Here is a 22,080-nt window from a genome sequence, read left to right as displayed (position 1 = left end):
CTCTGGCTCTGTGAGCCGATCTACCAGGCCATCAATGCATCTTCAGGTTTGATGAGTCCTGGAAGTAGTCACAGAGGAAGAAAGCAGCCAGGGAATGTTATTGGCTCTGATGATTTGTGAAGGTTTCATTGACACACTGATGACTGTTGTTGCGTTTTTCAGTGAGCCTTTCTCCTTGCACTGCCCTCCCCAGTGATTCATAAAACATGTATGTATGTTTATACTTTATTGAATTGTTTGCAGGTGAGGAGGCTTCAGAGTTTCTTTTTGAGGCTTTGTTGGAGATGGTGTCTCAGGTGGCTCAAGAAAACTACACCCTCGTGTGTATGGACGACTGTGACCTGGAGGCCCACACATCAGCAGCTGACTCCCAGGAAACAGGCCAGCGTAGTCCCAAGAGGAGAAAGCTGGATCAGGAGACATTCCATGCCAAGCTCAAGTGAGTTGTTTCCTTCAATGAACACTTCCTGTAGCATTCAATGACCTGACATGTTGCCATTGTTTATTATTTTGAATTTAATTTAAGCTGTAAACTGAATCTTCCATTATTAATCGATCAGTTCTAAGCTGTGAACTGATAAGTTACTGGGATAAGTAGGTGTACACAATTTTGGTGCTTTGAACTTGTGAAAATGATTACTCTTAACTATTAAATCAATGTCATTTGCAGATGTATAAAATGTACTGAGGAAAATCATTTGAGGATATCCCTGAAGAAACTCTTCCATCAGTACCAGGGAGACTACGGTGTACTGTTGTATCTGTATTCCATATTATTAACCAAGGTAAGACTGGCACAACCACCAGCTAACACCAGAGGAAGACAAATAATCCTGCTCCTCTGCAAGGATCCGTCATCCAAAATGTCTGAGATAAAGATTACCATGTGCCTTTGTATTTTCAACTGTGTACACATATTTTGCTCCAAGCTACCGGTGATTCAGTTGAAAATGATCTGATATTAAGTCTCAAGTCCATGGATGACAAGGCAGTAATGTGATTGTTGAGATTAATGTGAAATTGGTACTAATGTAGTGTGGGTGAAAAGTGAACCTTCATGGACAGGGTAATCTAGAATGAGAGGAAATAAGCAATGACATTTTCACCAGTGTTAATGTAAACTGTTATTACTGATTGAAAATGAAATGAATGACAAACAAGCCCCAAGTCTAGGAAGATTGTTGTATTATATATGTTTTCAGAAACCATATGTTTTTGGATGACAGTGTTTAATCACGCTATAACAAGATTGATTGCATCACGTAAACATTGTAAATTCTCGGCATGTCCTTATCATTAAGTTGTCTTGTATGATGTATGATGTCACATTGTTCCTGGGATTAACCAAGAAAACACCAAATTTTCTTAAGCTTTGGAAGATCCATAGTACAAGCATATACGGTGGACACTTTATATTTCTGTCTGCACTGAATTTCGCTAGTTAATCCTTAGAGCATGATTATCTTGAGCACAACAGCATATTTGCTGACAAGCTATTTCCGATGATGTAAAAAATGTCTCATTACTGGGGAACTATTTTATGGGAGTCATTAATTACCCCACGGTTTACCAAGTCTGTGGCATTGCGGACCGCGTTATTGCGAAGGATGACAAAGACAGATGACAGTTGTTCTCAAAGACAATTCCGTAAACCTTGTTCAGAGAATTTGTACATCAGTGATGGAGGTGAATGTTGGAACAGATACCCTCCTGATATGCAAGTTCACAGTTTAGCTGTACTTTAAAAACTATTTCATTGAAAAATTGTCTCCATCTTTGAATAGGTAAATGAGTTATTTGAACATTGTATTTATTGTTGTCATTGTAAGCAGCTTATGTAAAGTCATGTGTGTTTTTTATCATGTTTGTAGGGAATACAACAGGTAAAGAATGAGGTGGAGGATCCCTCAGAAGCTCTCATAGATGGCACATACGGCCATGGAAGGTAGATACTGTCATTCAGCTAATATATAGGTTGTTGGAAGGGCAAGATCAGGCTAATACAGCTAGAGTGTCAGTGGGGCAAGATCAGGCTAATACAGCTAGGGTGTCAGTGGGGCAAGATCAGGCTAATACAGCTAGGGTGGTAGGGGGGCAAGATCAGGCTAATACAGCTAGGGTGTCAGTGGGGCAAGATCAGGGTAATACAGCTAGGGTGGTAGGGGGGGCAAGATGAGGCTAATACAGGTAGGGGGCAAGATCAGGGTAATACAGTTAGGGTGGTAGGGGGCAAGATCAGGCTAATACAGCTAGGGTGGTAGGAGCAAGATCAGGCTAGTACAGCTAGGGTGTCAGTGGGGCAAGATCAGGGTAATACAGCTAGGGTGTCAGTGGGGCAGGATAAGGGTAATACAGCTAGGGTGGTAGGTGGCAAGATCAGGCTAATACAGCTAGGGTGTCAGTGGGGCAAGATCAGGCTAATACAGCTAGGGTGGTAGTGGGGCAAGATCAGGCTAATACAGCTAGGGTGGTAGGTGGCAAGATCAGGGTAATACAGCTGGGGTGGTAGGGGGCAAGATCAGGCTAATACAGCTAGGGTGGTAGGGGGCAAGATCAGGCTAATACAGCTAGGGTGGTGGGGGGCAAGATCAGGCTAATACAGCTAGGGTGGTAGGGGCAAGATCAGGGTAATACAGCTAGGGTGGTAGGGGGCAAGATCAGGCTAATACAGCTACGGTGGTAGGAGCAAGATCAGGCTAATACAGCTAGAGTGGTAGGGGGTAAGATCAGGCTAATACAGCTAGGGTGGTAGGGGCAAGATCAGGGTAATACAGCTAGGGTGGTAGGGGGGCAAGATCAGGCTAATACAGCTACGGTGGTAGGAGCAAGATCAGACTAATACAGCTAGGGTGGTAGGGGGTAAGATCAGGCTAATACAGCTAGGGTGGTAGGGGTAAGATCAGGCTAATACAGCTAGGGTGGTAGGGGGCAAGATCAGGCTAATACAGCTAGGGTGGTAGGGGTAAGATCAGGCTTATACAGCTAGGGTGTCAGTGGAGCAAGATCAGGCTAATACAGGTAGGGGGCAAGATCAGGGTAATACAGTTAGGGTGGTAGGGGGCAAGATCAGGCTAATACAGCTAGGGTGGTAGGAGCAAGATCAGGCTAGTACAGCTAGGGTGTCAGTGGGGCAAGATCAGGGTAATACAGCTAGGGTGTCAGTGGGGCAGGATAAGGGTAATACAGCTAGGGTGGTAGGTGGCAAGATCAGGCTAATACAGCTAGGGTGTCAGTGGGGCAAGATCAGGGTAATACAGCTAGGGTGGTAGGGGGCAAGATCAGGCTAATACAGCTACGGTGGTAGGAGCAAGATCAGGCTAATACAGCTAAGGTGGTAGGGGGTAAGATCAGGCTAATACAGCTAGGGTGGTAGGGGTAAGATCAGGCTAATACAGCTAGGGTGGTAGGGGGCAAGATCAGGCTAATACAGCTAGGGTGGTAGGGGTAAGATCAGGCTTATACAGCTAGGGTGTCAGTGGGGCAAGATCAGGCTAATACAGCTAGGGTGTCAGTGGGGCAAGATCAGGCTAATACAGCTAGGGTGGTAGGAGCAAGATCAGGCTAGTACAGCTACGGTGGTAGGGGGCAAGATCAGGCTAATACAGCTATGGTGGTAGGGGCAAGATGAGGCTAATACAGCTAGGGTGGTAGGGGGGCAAGATCAGGCTAATACAGCTACGGTGGTAGGGGGGCAAGATCAGGCTAATACAGCTACGGTGGTAGGGGGCAAGATCAGGCTAATACAGCTAGGGTGGTAGGAGCAAGATCAGGCTAATACAGCTACGGTGGTAGGGGGGCAAGATCAGGCTAATACAGCTAGGGTGGTAGGAGCAAGATCAGGCTAATACAGCTAGGGTTGTAGGGGGCAAGATCAGGCTAATACAGCTAGGGTGGTAGGAGCAAGATCAGGCTAATACAGCTATGGTGGTAGGAGCAAGATCAGGCTAGTACAGCTACGGTGGTAGGGGGGCAAGATCAGGCTAGTACAGCTAGGGTGGTAGGGGTAAGATCAGGCTAATACAGCTAGGGTGGTAGGAGGGCAAGATCAGGCTAATACAGCTACAGTGGTAGGGGGCAAGATCAGTCTAATACAGCTACGGTGGTAGGGGGGCAAGATCAGTCTAACACAGCTACGGTGGTAGGGGGGCAAGATCAGTCTAATACAGCTATGGTGGTAGTGGGGCAAGATCAGACTAATACAGCTACGGTGGTAGGAGCAAGATCAGGCTAATACAGCTAGGTGGGTAGGAGCAAGATCAGGCTAATACAGCTAGGGTGGTAGGGGCAAGATCAGGCTAATACAGCTACGGTGGTAGGGGGGCAAGATCAGTCTAATACAGCTACGGTGGTAGGGCGGCAAGATTAGGCTAATACAGCTAGGGTGGTAGGAGCAAGATCAGGCTAATACAGCTACGGTGGTAGGGGTAAGATCAGGCTACTACAGCTACGGTGGTAGGGGGTCAAGATCAGGCTAATACAGCTAGGGTGGTAGGGGGCAAGATCAGTCTAATACAGCTACGGTGGTAGGGGGCAAGATTAGGCTAATACAGCTAGGGTGGTAGGAGCAAGATCAGGCTAATACAGCTACGGTGGTAGGAGCAAGATCAGGCTAATACAGCTAGGGTGGTAGGGGCAAGATCAGGCTAATACAGCTAGGGTGGTAGGAGCAAGATCAGGCTAATACAGCTAGGGTGGTAGGGGCAAGATCAGGCTAATACAGCTAGGGTGGTAGGGCAAGATCAGGCTAATACAGCTAGGGTGGTAGGAGCAAGATCAGGCTAATACAGCTAGGGTGGTAGGAGCAAGATCAGGCTAATACAGCTAGGGTGGTAGGGGCAAGATCAGGCTAATACAGCTAGGGTGGTAGGGGCAAGATCAGGCTAATATCAACCTGATATCAACATGCACACCTATTTGCCATGAATCTTACGTAAATGAAATGAATTATTTCAAACCACCTGAATATATTTTTTAGGATAAGACTTTTGGTTTATAATTATATGGCTATTTCTCTTCATAGGTATTCAATGAAAGATGCAAAAAGATAGTTGATTTTGTATGGAACTATTAAAATAATAATGTCAGGTTTGTCTGAAGGAAGACATGGCATGGTTTATATATTTTTAACAATTCTTGTGGAAATACAGTTACAGGTTGATGTCCTGTCCTTACTATATTGTTTTCATGAATATATGGATTATATTATCAAAAACAATGCGCACCTGGCCAATTATTATACATCATTGTGTCAATGAACAAGACGATTCTTTTTAGAATGTGTGCATATATATTTCATCATATATATATATATATATATATATATTCATTTTCATTGATATTGTCAGTTTTACTTATATGGTTAAATTAGATCGCTGTTCATTAACCTGTTATATGACATTACAATGTTGAATATTGCACATCATAATAACTAAAGTACATGTTGCAGTTTGCCTACCTTTCATCTTCTAACATTTGTAAATGTTAAACATATGGTGTACTATGCTAAATATGTCAATTTTTATGTAAATAGTATTCAAACTAACAAAACCTTTCAAAGCATAAATAAATGTAAAGCCTATATCCTTGTATTGCATCTATATTTGAATTCAAAGCATAAATAAACGTAAAGCCTATATCTTTGTATTGCATCTATATTTGAATTTCTGTTTCTTGCTATGATACTCTTTCCATGCATATTCCAAATGTATTGAGCCAGTGCATGCAACAAATAGACGAATGGATGTCTGAAAAGTTGAGAAAATGCTACACAGTGTAAATACTGAATGTTTGCAATGTCTTGGATTTGGTATAGTATACTACATTTATGACGAACATGCTTATTTTATAGTTTATAATGAACTGATGGTTATGCCAAATTATTTAATTGTCCTAGCCACTTACTGTTTATTTTACCTGAAATGCATATAACAAACTACAGTTATATCAAAATCAAATTAGTGGTTGTCTTTGAGTATGTTATGATCGTAGTTTACTGTGTGGAGATGATTCGGTATCATCATCATGTTGTTTTCAGGTTTGTGTGAAACCATTCCTAACATGTTAGAATTATAGAAGTATGTTTCTGAGAAATGTTTAACCTTTTATATCTTCATTCTGCAAGAACACCAGCATTTTCACCATAGTTATATTTTTACTGTAGTTTTGCAAACTTCAGTCAGACTTTTTCATAACCTAACAGAATCCAAACAGCAAGATTCTATTCATGAATGGAACTGTGAGTAAATGGCCACATATGATAACATTACAATTTTTCCACATTTGTTGCAGCCAGAGTTTGATCAATCTCCTCCTAACGGGCAAAGCCATCTCCAACGTGTGGGACAATGATAAGGATGTGTCTGGTTTACGTAAGTCATGAGGGCATCTAGCATTCACCTTCAGTTTGCTCCACTGCACCGATGTCAAGTTTTTGATAGGACACAAGTTCATGGCACTGTTTGATGGATAACTACTTTTAATTCTTTTTAACAATGCTTCAATTATAATTTTTGCCTTTATCTGGTGTATACTGGTGGCAGGTACAGTGTGTGTGCATGTCTCTGTGTAACAAAGATAACTGGAAAGTACAGTGAGTGTGTAGTGATAGGACTGAGTGTAATAACAAAGATTTGCTTGTGGTAACACTAACAAACAGGGTCTAGAATTAGCTTATTGGAAATACTGTTGCTGTGAATTATCGGTAAATATGTTGAGCTAGCACTTTTCACGAGGTATTTCAGGTATATCGATTTAAAAAATATCTTACTCTTTTTGGTGCCCCCCATGACGAGATATAGGAATTATTAATATTCCAGGTATTTATGTTTAAATCAGTACTTATAAATGGCGGAAAATAAATAATGAATAAATCAAAACTTTTGAAAATATCTCGTTGGAATAATTTTGCTTGTGAATAAATCAAAACGTTTAAAAACATCTTGGAATATTTTCCATATTCAACGCCCCCTCGTTTTGTAATCTTTATTTCTTACACACCCGTGGGTGAGAAACCCATGTGAGAAAACTGGTATCACACATATGTGTGAGATCGATTTCTAATCCTGTGATTGGCTACTCTATGGTGATGACCTAGGGTCAGGTAATGACGGACTACTTTCCTGATTAAAATTCATTGATAAGTTACTCGTGCTTCAATCGAACAGAAACATGTTACTCTTGCAAAAAAAACCTTTACACCTACCTGTAATTTTCACGATTGCAACATAAATAGGTATCTATACAATGAGTCACAAGTAGAATAAATATAACACGAATCTATTTATTTTCTAATTCTTTTTATTTAATCTTTTGATTTCTAGTCATGAATTCAAAATGGCTCGAACAATCAGTGATACCTGTGTAAACAATTATGTGAAAATCACCGTTAGTGATAAAGCCCGGGATTCCCTTCGAATATTCAAACTGTACAACATTGGTACTTTTACGGGAGAGATGCGACAAGTGTCATATGTCGTCTTGCAAAAATACCTGACACGATAACGTCAGTGCCTGTCCATTGTGAGATCGATTTGCCTCATTTCTTTGATGCATTGATGAAGACGACATTTTTCACTGATAAACATGATGAAGACCCACTTCCAGCTCCGAGATACTATGTGATTCCAATGTGACAATCAGAACCAAAACACACTCGTTGAAACAATGTACAACATGGAACGTTTTGCAAGGCTTTATGAGTGCAAATGGCGGCACACGTCTTTTCTATTTTTATCGAACATGTACAGGAACCGTTGATCTACACAAAAGTCATTGCTCAAGACATTCCTCCGACGCATGATAATGAAAAGTTTATGTCTTGATAACATACAGGATGTAATCAACTCACATTTCGTACTGAAAACTCCGTAAATTCCATTACATTCCATTCGGGAAAACGAGAAGGCTGTGGCGAAGAAGAGTAGTCCCCCATTGACAGTAAACGTAACCTCAGCAATGTCACATTCAAGCACACTGGGTGCACCTAATTACACACACTCAAAAGTTTTGGCTCCAGTCGATGGAAGAACATTGAACGTAAACTAGTATACACAAGTGCAGGTCTCTAATGTGCAGAGATAAACAAAACAATCTTCTGATGACGACAACCACCAAGCGATGACGATGACGTCACACGCTCAAATATTTTACGCTTGCAATAATTAAAATCATCCACATTTGCATTGTAACATCATCGTTTTAGAGGGTTATAATTTATAATTTTCTGTGATCTTATCTAGTTATCATTATCACTATTGCCTTGATGTTGCGAAGAGGTGGCAGAAACTTTTTTGTGGAGGGTCACCATGGGAATGAGTAGTGATTAGGAAACCAAGTGACGTCACTCATTCATAAACGTTGTGTTGTGTATTATTGGCGCACCTACGATGAGAAAAAATGAAATTTGAATCTATTCGACCATAAAATGGTGCGATTTTATGGTGTGTAAGAAACAGATTTACTGTACTTTCGTGTCTGTCAGATACCATTTATCTTACAACTGTTGTTTCAAAACGTATTTAACTCGCTATCGCTCGTTAAATACGTTTTGAAACAACTCGTAAGATAAATGGTATCTAACAGACACTCGTTTAGTAATCTCTATATATACCATCAGTAACAGCCATCTTGGATTTCCCTCACAAGTTTCACACATTTGATTTTCAACAATGGTTTGAGTTTATTCATCAGTAATTGCAATATGCAAGTGCATCATTTTAAAACAAATCTGTAAGTCAATAGATATTACAGTAACCAAATTCAAGATTTGAAGAGTTGTCTCCCTTTGACCCTTTCTGACATCATACAAAGAAAAACTGCTATGAAATCCCAAATGACACTTTACTTGTGGCTTTTGTACGTGCTGAAAGCATCTAAAGCTAAAGCACTAGTTTTAATCGTGTATGTTACATGCATGTAATGTCAGCAAGATATTTTTTCTGCTATGCAGACTCTTTTTTCTTTAAAATACACATTATTTAGAAGAAACGCTATTGCAAATGTTTATGAATGATGGCTAAAGGAGGGGATATTGTCATGTTACAGTGTTTCATCTCTTAAGATTACATAAAATATTTCGCAGGAACTGGTGGTTAGCTCAGTCGATAGAGACGTTAGGAAATCGAAACAAAATACATGTAGCTGTTTCAATCCGACTATTTTCAAAATATTTGCTGTTGCTTATTTTGTTTGTAATGATATTACTAGATATGTGTGGTTGCTAAGGTTAATCAGTTACATAAGGGGGGCGGTGGGGTAGCCTAGTGGTTAAAGTGTTGGCTCGTCACGCCAAAGACCCGGGTTCGAATCCCTACATGGGTACAATGTGTGAAGCCCATTTCTGGTGTCCCCCCACTGTAATATTGTTAAAAGTGGCATAAAACTGTACTCCTCACTCAGCCCAGCTCATTATTGAATGTGATATAGGTCACCTTGTTGGGTTTCTTTGATTGTACAGTCTACACAGTTACAATATGTAGTACCGTTAGTATGTGCAAGGTGGGTTTTTTTCAGACACGTATAACCTGTTTAATGTTTATGTTGCTTGTTTTGCCATTTGATGCTTGATATATCCTATATCCTGCTAGTATCTAGTACATTATAGATGCTTAGTGTTTGAATGTAAACCCTGAGCTTGTAACATGTTAACATATTATATGTGTATGCACGGTATACTAGCTCGGACATCAGGAGTGCTGGGACTTACGGAGTCCCTCATTTTTCCGAGTACCCTCAGCCCTGCCTCTGTTACACCATTTCCGTAAGACCCGTGAAGGTCCAGGTTAGAATATTGATCTTCAGTGACCCATGCTTGTCGTAAGAGGCGACTAACGGGATCGGGTGGTCAGGCTCGCTGACTTGGTTGACACATGTCATCAGTTCCCAATTGCGCAGATCGATGCTCATGCTGTTGATCACTGGATTGTCTGGTCCAGAATCGATTATTTACAGACCGCCGCCATAAATCTGGAATATTGCTCAGTGCGGTGTAAAACTAAACTGACTCACTCATTTCCGTAAATTCAGCATTCGTGTTAAAATAATGTTGTATCAATCCTCATATATTCAACAGACGTCCTCTTTACTGTCATCTATTCATTATCAGTTGTGCTAGTAATATCACACATAGTATTCAGCCATTTCAAAACTTCCACTCATGTACAAGGCAGAAAATCCTGATTCCTTTCTGTGTGTGGTAGAGTCAATCCATATAATATTTTATTGTCTTAGCCCAGGTCTTTTGGTCTTTTGGCTCTTTTGGTAGTTATCTTGACTTCGTTAATTTTGTCTTTGCTTAAACTGAAGTAATGCCAGCATGAAACATATTTAACTGAATAAAAGGAAAAGGATATAATTTAAATGGTTAATCGTTATGTCTTGTGATGTTTTATCTTAAATTTCACATTTTTATTGGCCATTTATACATCTACTGGTGACACTACTGGCAACAGTGGCTGTGTAGCTGATTCAACATGTATTCACAGCCATTTTTTGGCCAAGGCTCCTTAAATACAATGTTTATACCTAATGCAGGATATTAACCATCCCAAAACACACTCGCGTGATGACCTATATATACCTTTTGCACTTTGTGGGTATTGAACCTTTTTGAGGGTTTTTTCCCCCAGAAGTTTGTACTCCTATTAATAGTCCAACAACTAGAACATTATGTATGGGATAGTTAGGCACCCAGTTATGTATGAAAAAATCTATGATATCATGCAGGCTTGTTCTAGCTATAAACAAAGCCTGTTGATGTTTCTGTGTCCTTTATTCCTGCCATCACCCATAAAACCATTTCAATTTTCTGTATGAAACCAAACAATTAGCCAGACTGAACTAAATAGTTAACAGATACTCTAGCGTGTTTGAATCAGGGATTTGAATTTTTCTTCAACAGTCTGTAACCTGTCCAACTTTATGTTTGATGTTAGAAACCACTGATCCATCAGTTTTATTCTGGCAATGATGTAACGGAGGTTTGGTAATTCATGGTTCATAATTCAGGAATACCACCTCTGTTACATCATTGGGAAAATATACTAGGATGGAAGGAATTGAGATTTTCAAACTTTGCACATATGCTGGTGCTTTTACTGGCAGGTAGTTTTACTCACACAACTAATTATGGATAGTTGACAGGGAAGAGTACTTCTGTTGCATATCTGAATTTTCTATAGTGTTTATCAGCCAAAATGCAGCATATATGGCAAAGATATAATGGGAACGGTATAGTTTGAATCATTTACAAAGATATTTGTTATTTGAATTAAGTATCTGTACATAGATTCTATAATTAAGCATGAAAGATATGTTACCGTGTACTGTTTTCCTTGTTACATGTTTGTTATTATCCAGGACTGCAAGGCATCAAGAAACAATCCCCTGTGGGCTTCCTTACGTTGTTGGAGCACCTGCGCTACTGTGAGGTGAATTACGCAGTGACTTACCTCTCATTTTGATTTGGACTCAATTTGTTTGAGCATTTTTATCTCGTTAATGAAGAGACTAATGTATACCATTAAAAAGTACTTACTGAATATCTCCAGTTGTGAAGTTGTTGAACTCCAGTGAAGTCCTCTTGTATGCTCTGCAAACATGCTAATTACAACACTTAGTTCTACAACCTGCTCCCTTGTGTTCCTGTCTGTTGTTCCTCCTAATATGTTGTAATGGTTTTATTCAGGTAGGCTGGTTCCTGAAGAACCCCAAATACCCAATTTGGATTTTAGGAAGTGAGACACACCTGACAGTCCTGTTCACAAAGGTAATTAAAGACATGGATTTGACACTTTACCATGCTTACATTCCTCAAATACTCAAATACATTGTGTTATGTGGCATGAGATTATTGGTGGTTATTTCAGATCAAGGTTGAGACATTGTCTCTAATGAGCACTGAGAAGCAAATAAGTGTTTTAAAGGTATCAGAATTGTTAGCTGTCACTGACCATAATAGCTTTGCACGTTCTCTAGAACACTGAGTGCAAGGTGTTGCAAAGATGCTTAGAGGTCACCCCCTTTGACATATTATTATTATCTACATGCCGGGGGGATATAGTCAACGCGTCGTCTGTCCGTCCATCTGTAAGCATTTTGTTTCTGGAGCATAACTGAAAAACTGTTCAATATTTTTCAACAGAAATTGGTAGATATATCAAACAGAACTGAAAGTGGTGCCTTTTGCTATTTGCAGATTTTTGTCAATTTTATTTTTCTTGGTTTCCATGGAAACAATTTGAACTTAACCGTTCGATATCTTTCTTCAAGACTTGGCGGATATATGAGGCAGATCCCAAAGTGGTGCCTTTTGCTATTTGCAGATTTTGGGCATTTTTACTTTCTCGGTTTCCATGGTTTGGACTTAGTCTCAAAAGGGAAGGGGATGGCTTCGTTTCCGGATCACAACTCGAAAACAGTTCAATATCTTTCTACAAGAATTGGTGGATATATCAAACAGATCTTGAAGGGGTGCCTTTAGCTATTTGCAGATTTTTGGCATTTATATTTTTCATGATTTCCACGATTTGCACGTAGTCAAAAGAAATTAAGTTGGACTTTAAGTAACTGTCAGATGATTTCTTCTTCAAATTTGTGGGGGCAGGGGGGGATTTGTCATCTTCTGATGAATCTTTGTTTTAAGACTATCTGACATTTTGAAATATGGAAGTAGCGATTATGCTTGATCAAGCTAATACTTTTATCTTAATAATTTTTCCTTATCCTGACTCATGCTAATTATGCTTGTCTCCTTCCTCTTGCGAATGATCGTGGAACACTTGAAATCCCTTGAAGTTCCCTTCTTAAAAAAGGAACGTAAAATCACTCACCCACGAGTAGCGTCGCTTTCCTCCATTTGGTGCCCAAATGGTCACATGATCGGCCATATTTGTCACTCTTTCCTTCTTCGCCCTTGAGGATGGTTGTGAGAGCACCTGGGTCCCTATACGGCACATATCCTTTTATATTTTGAAACCTTACATCAAAATTATTGCTGTATATGGTTTTTTAGGATTATATTCTACATTACGGTTTGAAATTTGATTTAAATTTTCCATTGTTTGACATGTGTTGTCTTCATGTTTACATTTGATGAAAACTTGTATTCGTTGTAGGTACCGAGTGTCTGCGGCTGACCCTCATTTATTGTGTCCTAATTGCACTGTTTCATGTTCATTCAGCTCTCGCTGTAAGTCTTGTGTAAATTTAAATTCGGTTGAATTTAATAATTACCTTTTTTCCATCCATAGACGTGCTAAGGACTGGGTACGTAGGTATTCACAAGTCATGTCTAAATCGAGTGATTGCGCTGATGACCGTGTGTTAACCACTGCTGCAGATATTCATAATTCTAGTGAATTGCTGAACGTTTCTCGGGAGCAGGTCGATGTACCAGGGGTGAACGCCGGAGGCCATAAGAGATCATTGTCTACTGAGCTGACCTCAGCGCAGATGAAGAAGGCTACTACCATGAAGACTTCAGCAAAATCTAAGACCAGCTCTACACAGAGGACGAGGTCTTTCTCAGCCGAGATTGTTCCTCAGGAAGAAGCAGAGGTTTATGATGATCCACCCATCTTCATACCTGAGGTCACCATCGTCAGTAAGAAGACCAAGCCTGCTTATACAGCTACATTGGCATTGGTATCAGCGCAGACATTGACAGAAGACGCAGACATCGGGTACCAGAGATAGCAGCAGCATCAACTCTTCACGAGTGCAGCGAGCCTTAGATGACATCTCTTCAGTAGCAGATGCGTCATCCCTGCAGCAGTCTCTTTAGACAACGCAGAACTTCAACCCGGGACTGTTCATGCAACAGTTTACAGACCAAATGATGTCGATGATGGAACGTCGCTTCGCTCAGGAGAAGGCTGCTATGAAGACCGCTACAACGACTACTAGCCTGCGTGAAGGCTCTACAGTCTCCCCACCACATCCGGATGAAGAGGGAAGCCTGCGCGAAGGCTCACGGACACGGCGATCTTCCCCATCTGAAGTGAGGAGTCTGGACTCCGTTACCAACGTAGACGCCCCAGAGAGTGCTGCTAAGAAGTCTCCACGCAGGAAGAAATCGAGGCGTTCTCCCGAACCCTACAGACGTCGCAGATATGAGTCGTCATCTCCATCGGACTCTGAAGCCCATCAAGAGCCTGCGCGAAGGCACTCTTACAGAGGGGAAGCTACGTCCAGGAATCCACCTTCGCGAAGGCCTAGAGAATTATCTCGAACCTCCAGGAAGGATTCAAGATCGCATCGGGATCGATCACCTTATAGCTCATCTTATAGATCATCCTATAGAGACTCATGTCGTCGTGCATTCTTAGAGCAAGAGATGTCTAAATCAGAGGATGAAGGTGAAGGCATATTCTCCGATACGGAAGTTAATGGCTTGGACTTATCATCACCTTCTAAGGACACAGATGAGGCGTATACCTACAAGATGTCCAATGATGATTTCGACACACTCACCTTTCCAACAATCGACCCGATCTCTCAAGTACCGGACAACCTCAGTGCAGCTTATGATAAAGCCACCAAATTCCTAGAGTCAGCACATCCCGACTTTCAACGCCAGGAAATTCCCTCTACATAGGATGGAACCCTTCCTGAAGGCTCCAGAGGTTGATGATGACGACAAGATTATCACCGACTCCCGTCAAAGAACTTACAAGATAGAGGATAAGAAGTTAGCACAGCTGGATACAACCACCAGACGTACTTTCTTCGGATTTGCCAGATTGAGGGCTATCAACGAAACACTCATCTCGAAGTTCAAGAATTCCTCGGCCAAAGAAGACTGGATGATATACTCCGCGCTACTAATGCAGAAGAGAGACCATCAGTTTATGTGGGAGCACCTAGCATCTACTTCAGCGGGCTTGACTCCACTGAGAAGACAAGGGTTATTGTCAGCATGCACTTGAAGTGAACGCTTCACCAAGTCTTTATACAGAGCCCAATGGTCAGCATCTTACATTTTCGGAGGAGGAATTGAAGAAGCCAGAGAAATCCCTCACGACTCTAGGGAAGATATGATTGTTAAATCCATCAACACCTTGGCTAACGTGATTCATCAGACGTCCCGACGCTAGTCCAACAAATCTAAGTTTGCAGGAGTCCAGAGAGCCAGAGAAAAGAAGTATTCCAGCATGAAAGGAGGAAGAGGCTCCTTTCGTCGCCCAACCGGTGCTCCTAGAGGTAACCCCAGAAGAGGCTGAGCACCTAGGGGTGCAAGAGGAATCAAGCGCTGATGGCCAGGTTCGAAACGACTGGAGTCTTCCACCCCCAGCCGTTCCTGTACAACCTTCGACAGTGGGTGGATGTCTTCAACGGTGCTGGGAGAATGGGGGAATATTACAGGACGACTACGTATCTCAGATACTATGCAGAGGGTACAAAATACAGTTGGAAGCCACTCCGCGGCTCACAAGCAACCCGGTGGCCTTCAACTATGCAGCAGACCAGATAGAGAAACTGGACGATGCTATCAAGACCCTACTCGACAAAGAGGCAATAGAAGAGATAGATCAAGATCTCATCACACCCGGGTTTTACTCCCCAATTTTCCTGGTACCGAAGAATTCCAAGGAGAAATTTCGGCTCATCTACAACATGAGGAAGTTCAACCGAGAGTATCTACGCAGACCAGCAAAATTCAAGATGATACATCTTCCTCAGCTCCGACATCTCATTCGTCCAGCAGACTACCTCGCCAGCATAGATCTGCAAGATGCGTACTTCCACATCCCGATACATCCAGACTCAAGGAAATACCTACGATTCCTTTTCAACGGACATCACTTCCAGTGGAAGGTTCTACCGTTTGGAATATCGTCGGTCCCCTGGTTGTTTACTCGAGTGACCAAGCCCATCGTCACATATCTACATCGTCGAGGTCTACGCAGTGCTTTCTACCTGGTCAACAAGATTCAAGCTCATCAAGATCCCAGTCAACTCAGACTGCAACTAGACTTCACCATCAGGCTGCTCACTCAACTAGGATGGCTAGTGAATCTCCTCAAGTCGGAACTGGAGCCGAAACAAGATCTGCAATTCCTAGGAATTCGACTCATCACACCACTGAATCGCATAGTCGTTCCAGAGGATCATTGGGTTAAGATACAACAGATGATATCTCAAGCATTGCTCTCTCCGTTGACACTACGTGCTTGGCAAAGCATGCTCGGTCTACTCACCTCAGCTCAAGACATGACTCGCAGAGGGAGATTACAGTTGCGCCCACTACAAGTATTTGTGAACGCCCCACCTAGACAGCCTAGATCCGTTAATACTACCGGACAGCCTGAAACCATATCTCCTGTCAAACGTTTGCGGAGGGACCTTTTTGTCAGAGCCGGTTTGCAACACTCATCTCTACGTGGATGCCTCCCTACAAGGATGGGGTGTGCACTTCAACAACGAAGTGGCAGCAGGAAAGTGGTCGAGTCAGGACCAGAAGTCACACATCAATCTGTTGGAGATGAAAGCAGTAATCAACGCTTTACAACATTGGTCCAGCGTACTAAAGAACGCACGACTCATGGTACACACGGACAACTCCACAGTGGCGTTTTACATCAACAAACAAGGGTCAACAAGATCAAGAAGTCTGCTACAACTCAGCTTTCTCCTGTTCAGCATAGTTGACGACCTGAGCATCTACATGAATGCAGGCCACATTCCGGGAGCAAAGAATGTCATAGCAGATGCCCTATCTCGTCCACTACAACCATCCCCCGACGGAATGGATGTTGCATCCAGAAGCATTCCAGTTCATCAGACAAACTATAGGATCCCCTCTAATAGACCTGTTTGCAACAAAGTTCAACAAACAGCTACCAGCATTCGTCTCACCGATTCCAGATCTTCAGGCATGGGCAACAGACGCTCTAAGCATCTCATGGGAAGGACTAAACGCTTACGAGTTTCCGCCTCCTGCACGACAACCACAAGAACTACAGAAAGTCAAGAAGACAACTACGTTGCAACTGATTCTGGTCGCGCCCTACTGGCCAGCGAGGGTATGGTTTCCCATCCTCATACAAGAACTCGGAAGTCCAACCCTGAAACTACCAGGGTGGTTGAACCTAATCATCCATTCATACACCAAGCAAGCTCACGGGAACCTGACACTGTTCCAACTACACGCGTGGAGCGTATTAAAGCTTGCCTGAAGACTAGAGGGTACTCCGCCAGAGCAGCGAAAGCAGTAACACTAGCTCTACGCAGATCAACTCGTACAATGACAACTTGTACAATGACAATGAGGCTTTACAGCGGTGAAAGCAACACATCCTCAAGTGGCGGAATACTTATGTCATCTACGACAGACGAGACACTTAAAAGGTTCAACACTCTCAACTTACTTAGCTGCCCTCAGTACAGTTATCACCATGAAAATGGGTATCAAGCTGACCAAAGTACCAGAGATTCTGGCACTACTACGCTCGTTCAAGTTGGAAGACCAACAAAAGAAATTTAAGGCTCCTGCCTGGGATCTCAACATAGTTTTACAACATCTCACCAGTGATACCTACGAGCCTCTAGAACGGACATCCTTTGAACTACTAACTCAGAAAACGCTGTTCCTGATCGCCCTAGCAACAGCTGCAAGGATGTCAGAAATACATGCTCTGGACTTTGAACGAACACGATTTGAATCAAGACATCGTGACATCGTGCATCTTGGACTGAGATGGGATTTTATCGCCAAGAACCAACTGCCTGGTCAGCCTGACAGACAGTTCCACATCCCAGCACTATCTACAGTCCTTGGGCCACAGGTACGCAGGATCTATCCTTATGCCCTGTCAGAGCACTTAAAGTCTACTTACAGAGAACTGAAACAAGGAGACGAAAATTCAAGCGCCTATTCATCCCCTTATCCACCGAGACGCCCACGGAAGTCTCTCGGACAACGATATCGATCTGGATGAGAGCCGTTATACTAAGGGCCTATAAAGCAGCAGGACTTGAGCCTCCACGAGCCTCCAATCCACATTAAGTCAGAGCCCTGGCGTCAACACTTGCTCTGCATGGAAACTGCTCGATTACAACTATATTGGAGGGCTGCTTTTGGAGATCGAACACAGTGTTTGCCAACCACTACCTCAGAGACATTGCCACCGAAGACGTCTCGGGCATTCACCAGTTTGGGCCACTGGTTGTAGAACAACAACTAATGGTTCCACAAAGGCGCTGAGTAAATCTCACCCCTTTTATCAACGCTCTGGAGAGCAATGGCTATAAGTCCATGCACACGTCTAGGACAGACTAGCATGAGTGATAGACCCTGTACTTGTATAGGACATACTCGTACATGAAGAAGGGTCGCATCTCCACTTGATGCGTGCATCAAGAGATGGAGTTGCAATAGATAACTAATGGAATATTGGTATATCTAAAATCCACACGATAATGTCAGGAGAAGTATCGAAAGAAATCTGACAAGTTGTGGTCCCCCCCAGACTCATCAGAGAGAAGTTGAAAGAATCTTCAACAGTGCCGTCATAAGTTCCCAAGGGGGGTAATACAGGACGTAAATCTACAACCAGTGAATCCAGAACGTGGCTTGACTCACCACCGTTTCCGACGGATTCTGCAAGCATAATTAGCATGAGTCAGGATAAGGAAAAAATATATAATATTCTGACTAAAATTGATATTTTATACTTATCCTGACTCATGAGGTTAGCCCTCCCAACCTCCCCTCTTATGGCACTCTGGATTTCCCTGTAAATCCAGGTGTCGGGCTTACATACGGAGAGAGTGACAAATACGGCCGATCATGTGACCATTTGGGCGCCAAAGGGAGGAAAGGGACGCTACTCGTGGGTGAGTGATTTTACATCCGCTTTTTTAGAAGAGAACTTCAAGGGATTTCAAGTGTTCCACTATCATTCGCAAGAGGAAGGAGACAAGCATAATTAGCATGAGTATAAAATATCAATTTTAGTCAGAAAATTACATTTTTGTAATAATTGTCATGTTACTTGTCACAAGTCCAAATATAAATGAGTAGAAATTCCCAGTCAGCATGTTGGATCTCTTGATTAATGAAACTGAAGATGTTGTTCCATTTATTAAGATAGTTGTTTCCCATGTTGTGTTTTCCAGGAGCAGAGCCTAGTGACACAAGAGAGTCCTGAGTTAAATGCTAAACATATATTTTCAAGATACGACCCAGAGGGTAAGAAACACCTGGTCATTGTATTTCAGAGAAATATGTCAGAAAATGCTGTGTTATTTGAGAAAATCTGTTTTCTTCCACAGCCATCACCACAGGCATATAATTTGTTTAAACTAGTTATTTGGCTAGATGCTGGTCTGCATGAAACAGTTTAATTTAGTAGGAGAGGATAAAATTCCTCAAACAAATCAAAATAAATAGTGCTTTTCAGTAAGTTGGGAGGAATAGTAAATTTTAGAGTATTTTTGTGTTGACAGATTTTACTTGATTGGTAAAGTATGTATTAATTGATTCTTTGAAATGAACTTTAACTTGGGATTGCATAAGTTCAAAGGAACACATAACATGCTTCATAAACCCATATGATTTAACACAGAAGTGTAATTTATAATTCATATGACTGTAGGTTATCGAAAGTGCCTAGGTGTTGCATGATAATGGGAGAAGGATTTTGACTAAACATGGTATGTTAACATTTCATCCAAAGGTTTTCAGTCATCAGAGATTTCATGGAAAAGTTTGACAATGGTGGGAAAACATCCAAATCAGTAGCAGATGTAAATTTAGAACACACTATTAGTATTGTGACACTGGAGAATTTGCTTAAGTTGCAGACGATGATCAGTCCGTCATCCATCTCCTACAAGAGTCCTTGACCTAAGGCATACTGCACTTGCAAGGTTGACTCATTTCCAAACTGTTTGTTTAGTAAAATGTTTCCAAAACATGATGGTATGCACTTGCTCAATGTGAGCTTCTGACTTCTTAGATGCCTTACTTTGTTGTTTCAGGCAATGGTTTTATCTCAACATCTATGCTGGATGAGGTCCTCAGTGCTCTAGATCTTGTCTCTGAGAAGGAATAGTAAGTACTGCAGATCATGCTGTTGTCTCTGAGAAGGAATAGTAATTGCCCATGCAAAATATATCTGCTGAGAGACTCTGCCTCTTAGCACAATGAGACCCCAGATATCCAGAAACCTCGCCTTCCAGTCCATTTTCTTTTAAAAAATCTCCTACGTTATAAAAGTGACTGTCTATAACGGATATGCGTTTTCCGTTTCCGGAAGGTAAATTTTACAAACCTATCAGCTAAATCAACACAAAATTTACTCACATCCGCAATAAACTTTGATCATCCGCTGACCGTGTGAAGTGAAGTGTGAGAGTCCCATGACACGAGACAAGGTCTGCTAACCTGGATTAATGGCCGGTCAGCAGCTAGCAGGGTATTGGTGGTGATTAGGCCTATCTGACACTGTCCATCGTGTTGCAAGGCAGCAGCACCATGTGTAAGCAGTCCTCAATGAAAGACTTTTTCAAGACAGAATAATTGTAAAGGTATCACTATGATTATTATGTTGTGATGCTGGCTTTTAACCTCTATACAATAAAGGTTTGATGATCATGAACATTTGGATTTTCCTTGAGGTGTATGAAAACAAAAAATCTGAGATATCCGGATATTCAGTTATCTGGGTATCCGGGTTCTCACTGGGCATGCACTTTTGGACAGGCTTGTCCAAAGGGTCGACCACAGTGTTCCACCTTACTTGTTCTCAATTTATTCTTTTTCTTTCTGTGGTCTGTTATAATATAATTTTCAGAAAGTATGTGTTTAAATTGTTTGAAAAATATTAAATATGAGCGTTTTTAGCTCATACTAATATCGTCATTGTGAGCATATATATTGTCCATCTTTGAATCTACCAAAACTATCTTCTGAACATAAGAATGTCATAATTCCTACGGATATGTCCCTCTAACACTTGATTGCCTCTTTCCTGCAACATGTTTCTGAATCCACTGGTTTAGCTTGAATAGGATTTGTGATGTCTTTTTTCCTACTGGTTTTCCGAGCCCTTTCTGCACTAGTTCCTGCAGAAGTGCAGGAAAACTTCATAATTTTTCCTGTGGCTCACATGAATGCCTGTATGCTCTCTGATAAATATTTTAATGTTTATCAGGTTTTGCTATCCCTCTCTCTCTCTTTTTCAATAATGGGTAAATCTAAAGGCTCTAAATTCATCTCTGCTTCCCTTTTGAGTAGGAAAAATTGTGCAGCATATGGTAAACTTAAGTGTCCGCATGCTGATTAGATGCTTCATGGGCATTTGGAAGTTGGAAGGTAACATAACAACATATGGTATGGATTTACAACTTCTTTAATATTTACAACTTGATGTTTCTGGGCTACTTCTTGCCCCTTCATCAGCACCGTTGTTCCGCATGCTGATTGTTCGGAGTGCTTTGAAACTCCTTGCTGCTTTGTTTCCCGATGTCAGTCAATATTGTCCTCTTAATTTGAGAAGTATGCGTGAGTCATTAAGAAGGGACAGGAGGGGAAGATGAGAAGAACTAAATGTCAGGACCCCTGATTCAGTACCGCTGGAAACCAAAGTTATCTCAGATATTAAGCAATATTTGGGGGAAGCTAGGCATTCCTCCTGTCCCATATGATTTGGATATATGCCTCTACCTACCACACCATAATCAACAGTGAAGCCCAAATTCATCACAGAGGAGGCATTATCACTGACTTTGAAGCAAATCGGAAACCTCTGTAAAGGACGGGCAGATTACATAACTAGTTTACTCCAGGACTAGTGAGCATAGGCATAGGAACTGGGGGGGGCAGCTGCCCCCCCATATTTTTACAAGCTGGAAACTTTTTTAGACAATTAAAAATAGACATAATAGACAATTAAACACAAATTCAAGCCTCTGGTAATGTTGAAAAAATAACATGATCAAAAACTTTTTTCCGCTAATGATAGAATCCAAATGTTTTAATTCATGTCACTCAAAAGTGAAAGTAGAGGCAGTCAGGCTGTTATTAACAGCCAACATGGATTCGAATCAGCGGTAAGTTGACAACATACATTGACATTA

General features: G+C 41.6%; 1 protein-coding gene across 1 annotated transcript in view; it reads left to right on the top strand.

The window, feature by feature from the left end:
* LOC124259772 (ubiquitin carboxyl-terminal hydrolase MINDY-3-like) overlaps positions 1-22,080 on the top strand; it is a 60,991-nt gene that overhangs the window by 28,463 nt on the left and 10,448 nt on the right. The window contains exons 3-10 of the mRNA XM_046693973.1: positions 244-439; positions 671-785; positions 1,872-1,945; positions 6,289-6,368; positions 11,356-11,426; positions 11,684-11,764; positions 19,117-19,189; positions 19,981-20,053. Coding sequence (XP_046549929.1) covers positions 244-439; positions 671-785; positions 1,872-1,945; positions 6,289-6,368; positions 11,356-11,426; positions 11,684-11,764; positions 19,117-19,189; positions 19,981-20,053 — 763 coding nt within the window. The remainder of the gene's footprint in view (positions 1-243; positions 440-670; positions 786-1,871; positions 1,946-6,288; positions 6,369-11,355; positions 11,427-11,683; positions 11,765-19,116; positions 19,190-19,980; positions 20,054-22,080) is intronic.

This window comes from Haliotis rubra, unplaced genomic scaffold (assembly GCF_003918875.1).
Source record: "Haliotis rubra isolate DU_JTF1 unplaced genomic scaffold, ASM391887v1 Scf736, whole genome shotgun sequence".
Lineage (NCBI taxonomy): Eukaryota > Metazoa > Mollusca > Gastropoda > Lepetellida > Haliotidae > Haliotis > Haliotis rubra.
This window is presented reverse-complemented; position numbering and strand designations above follow the sequence as displayed.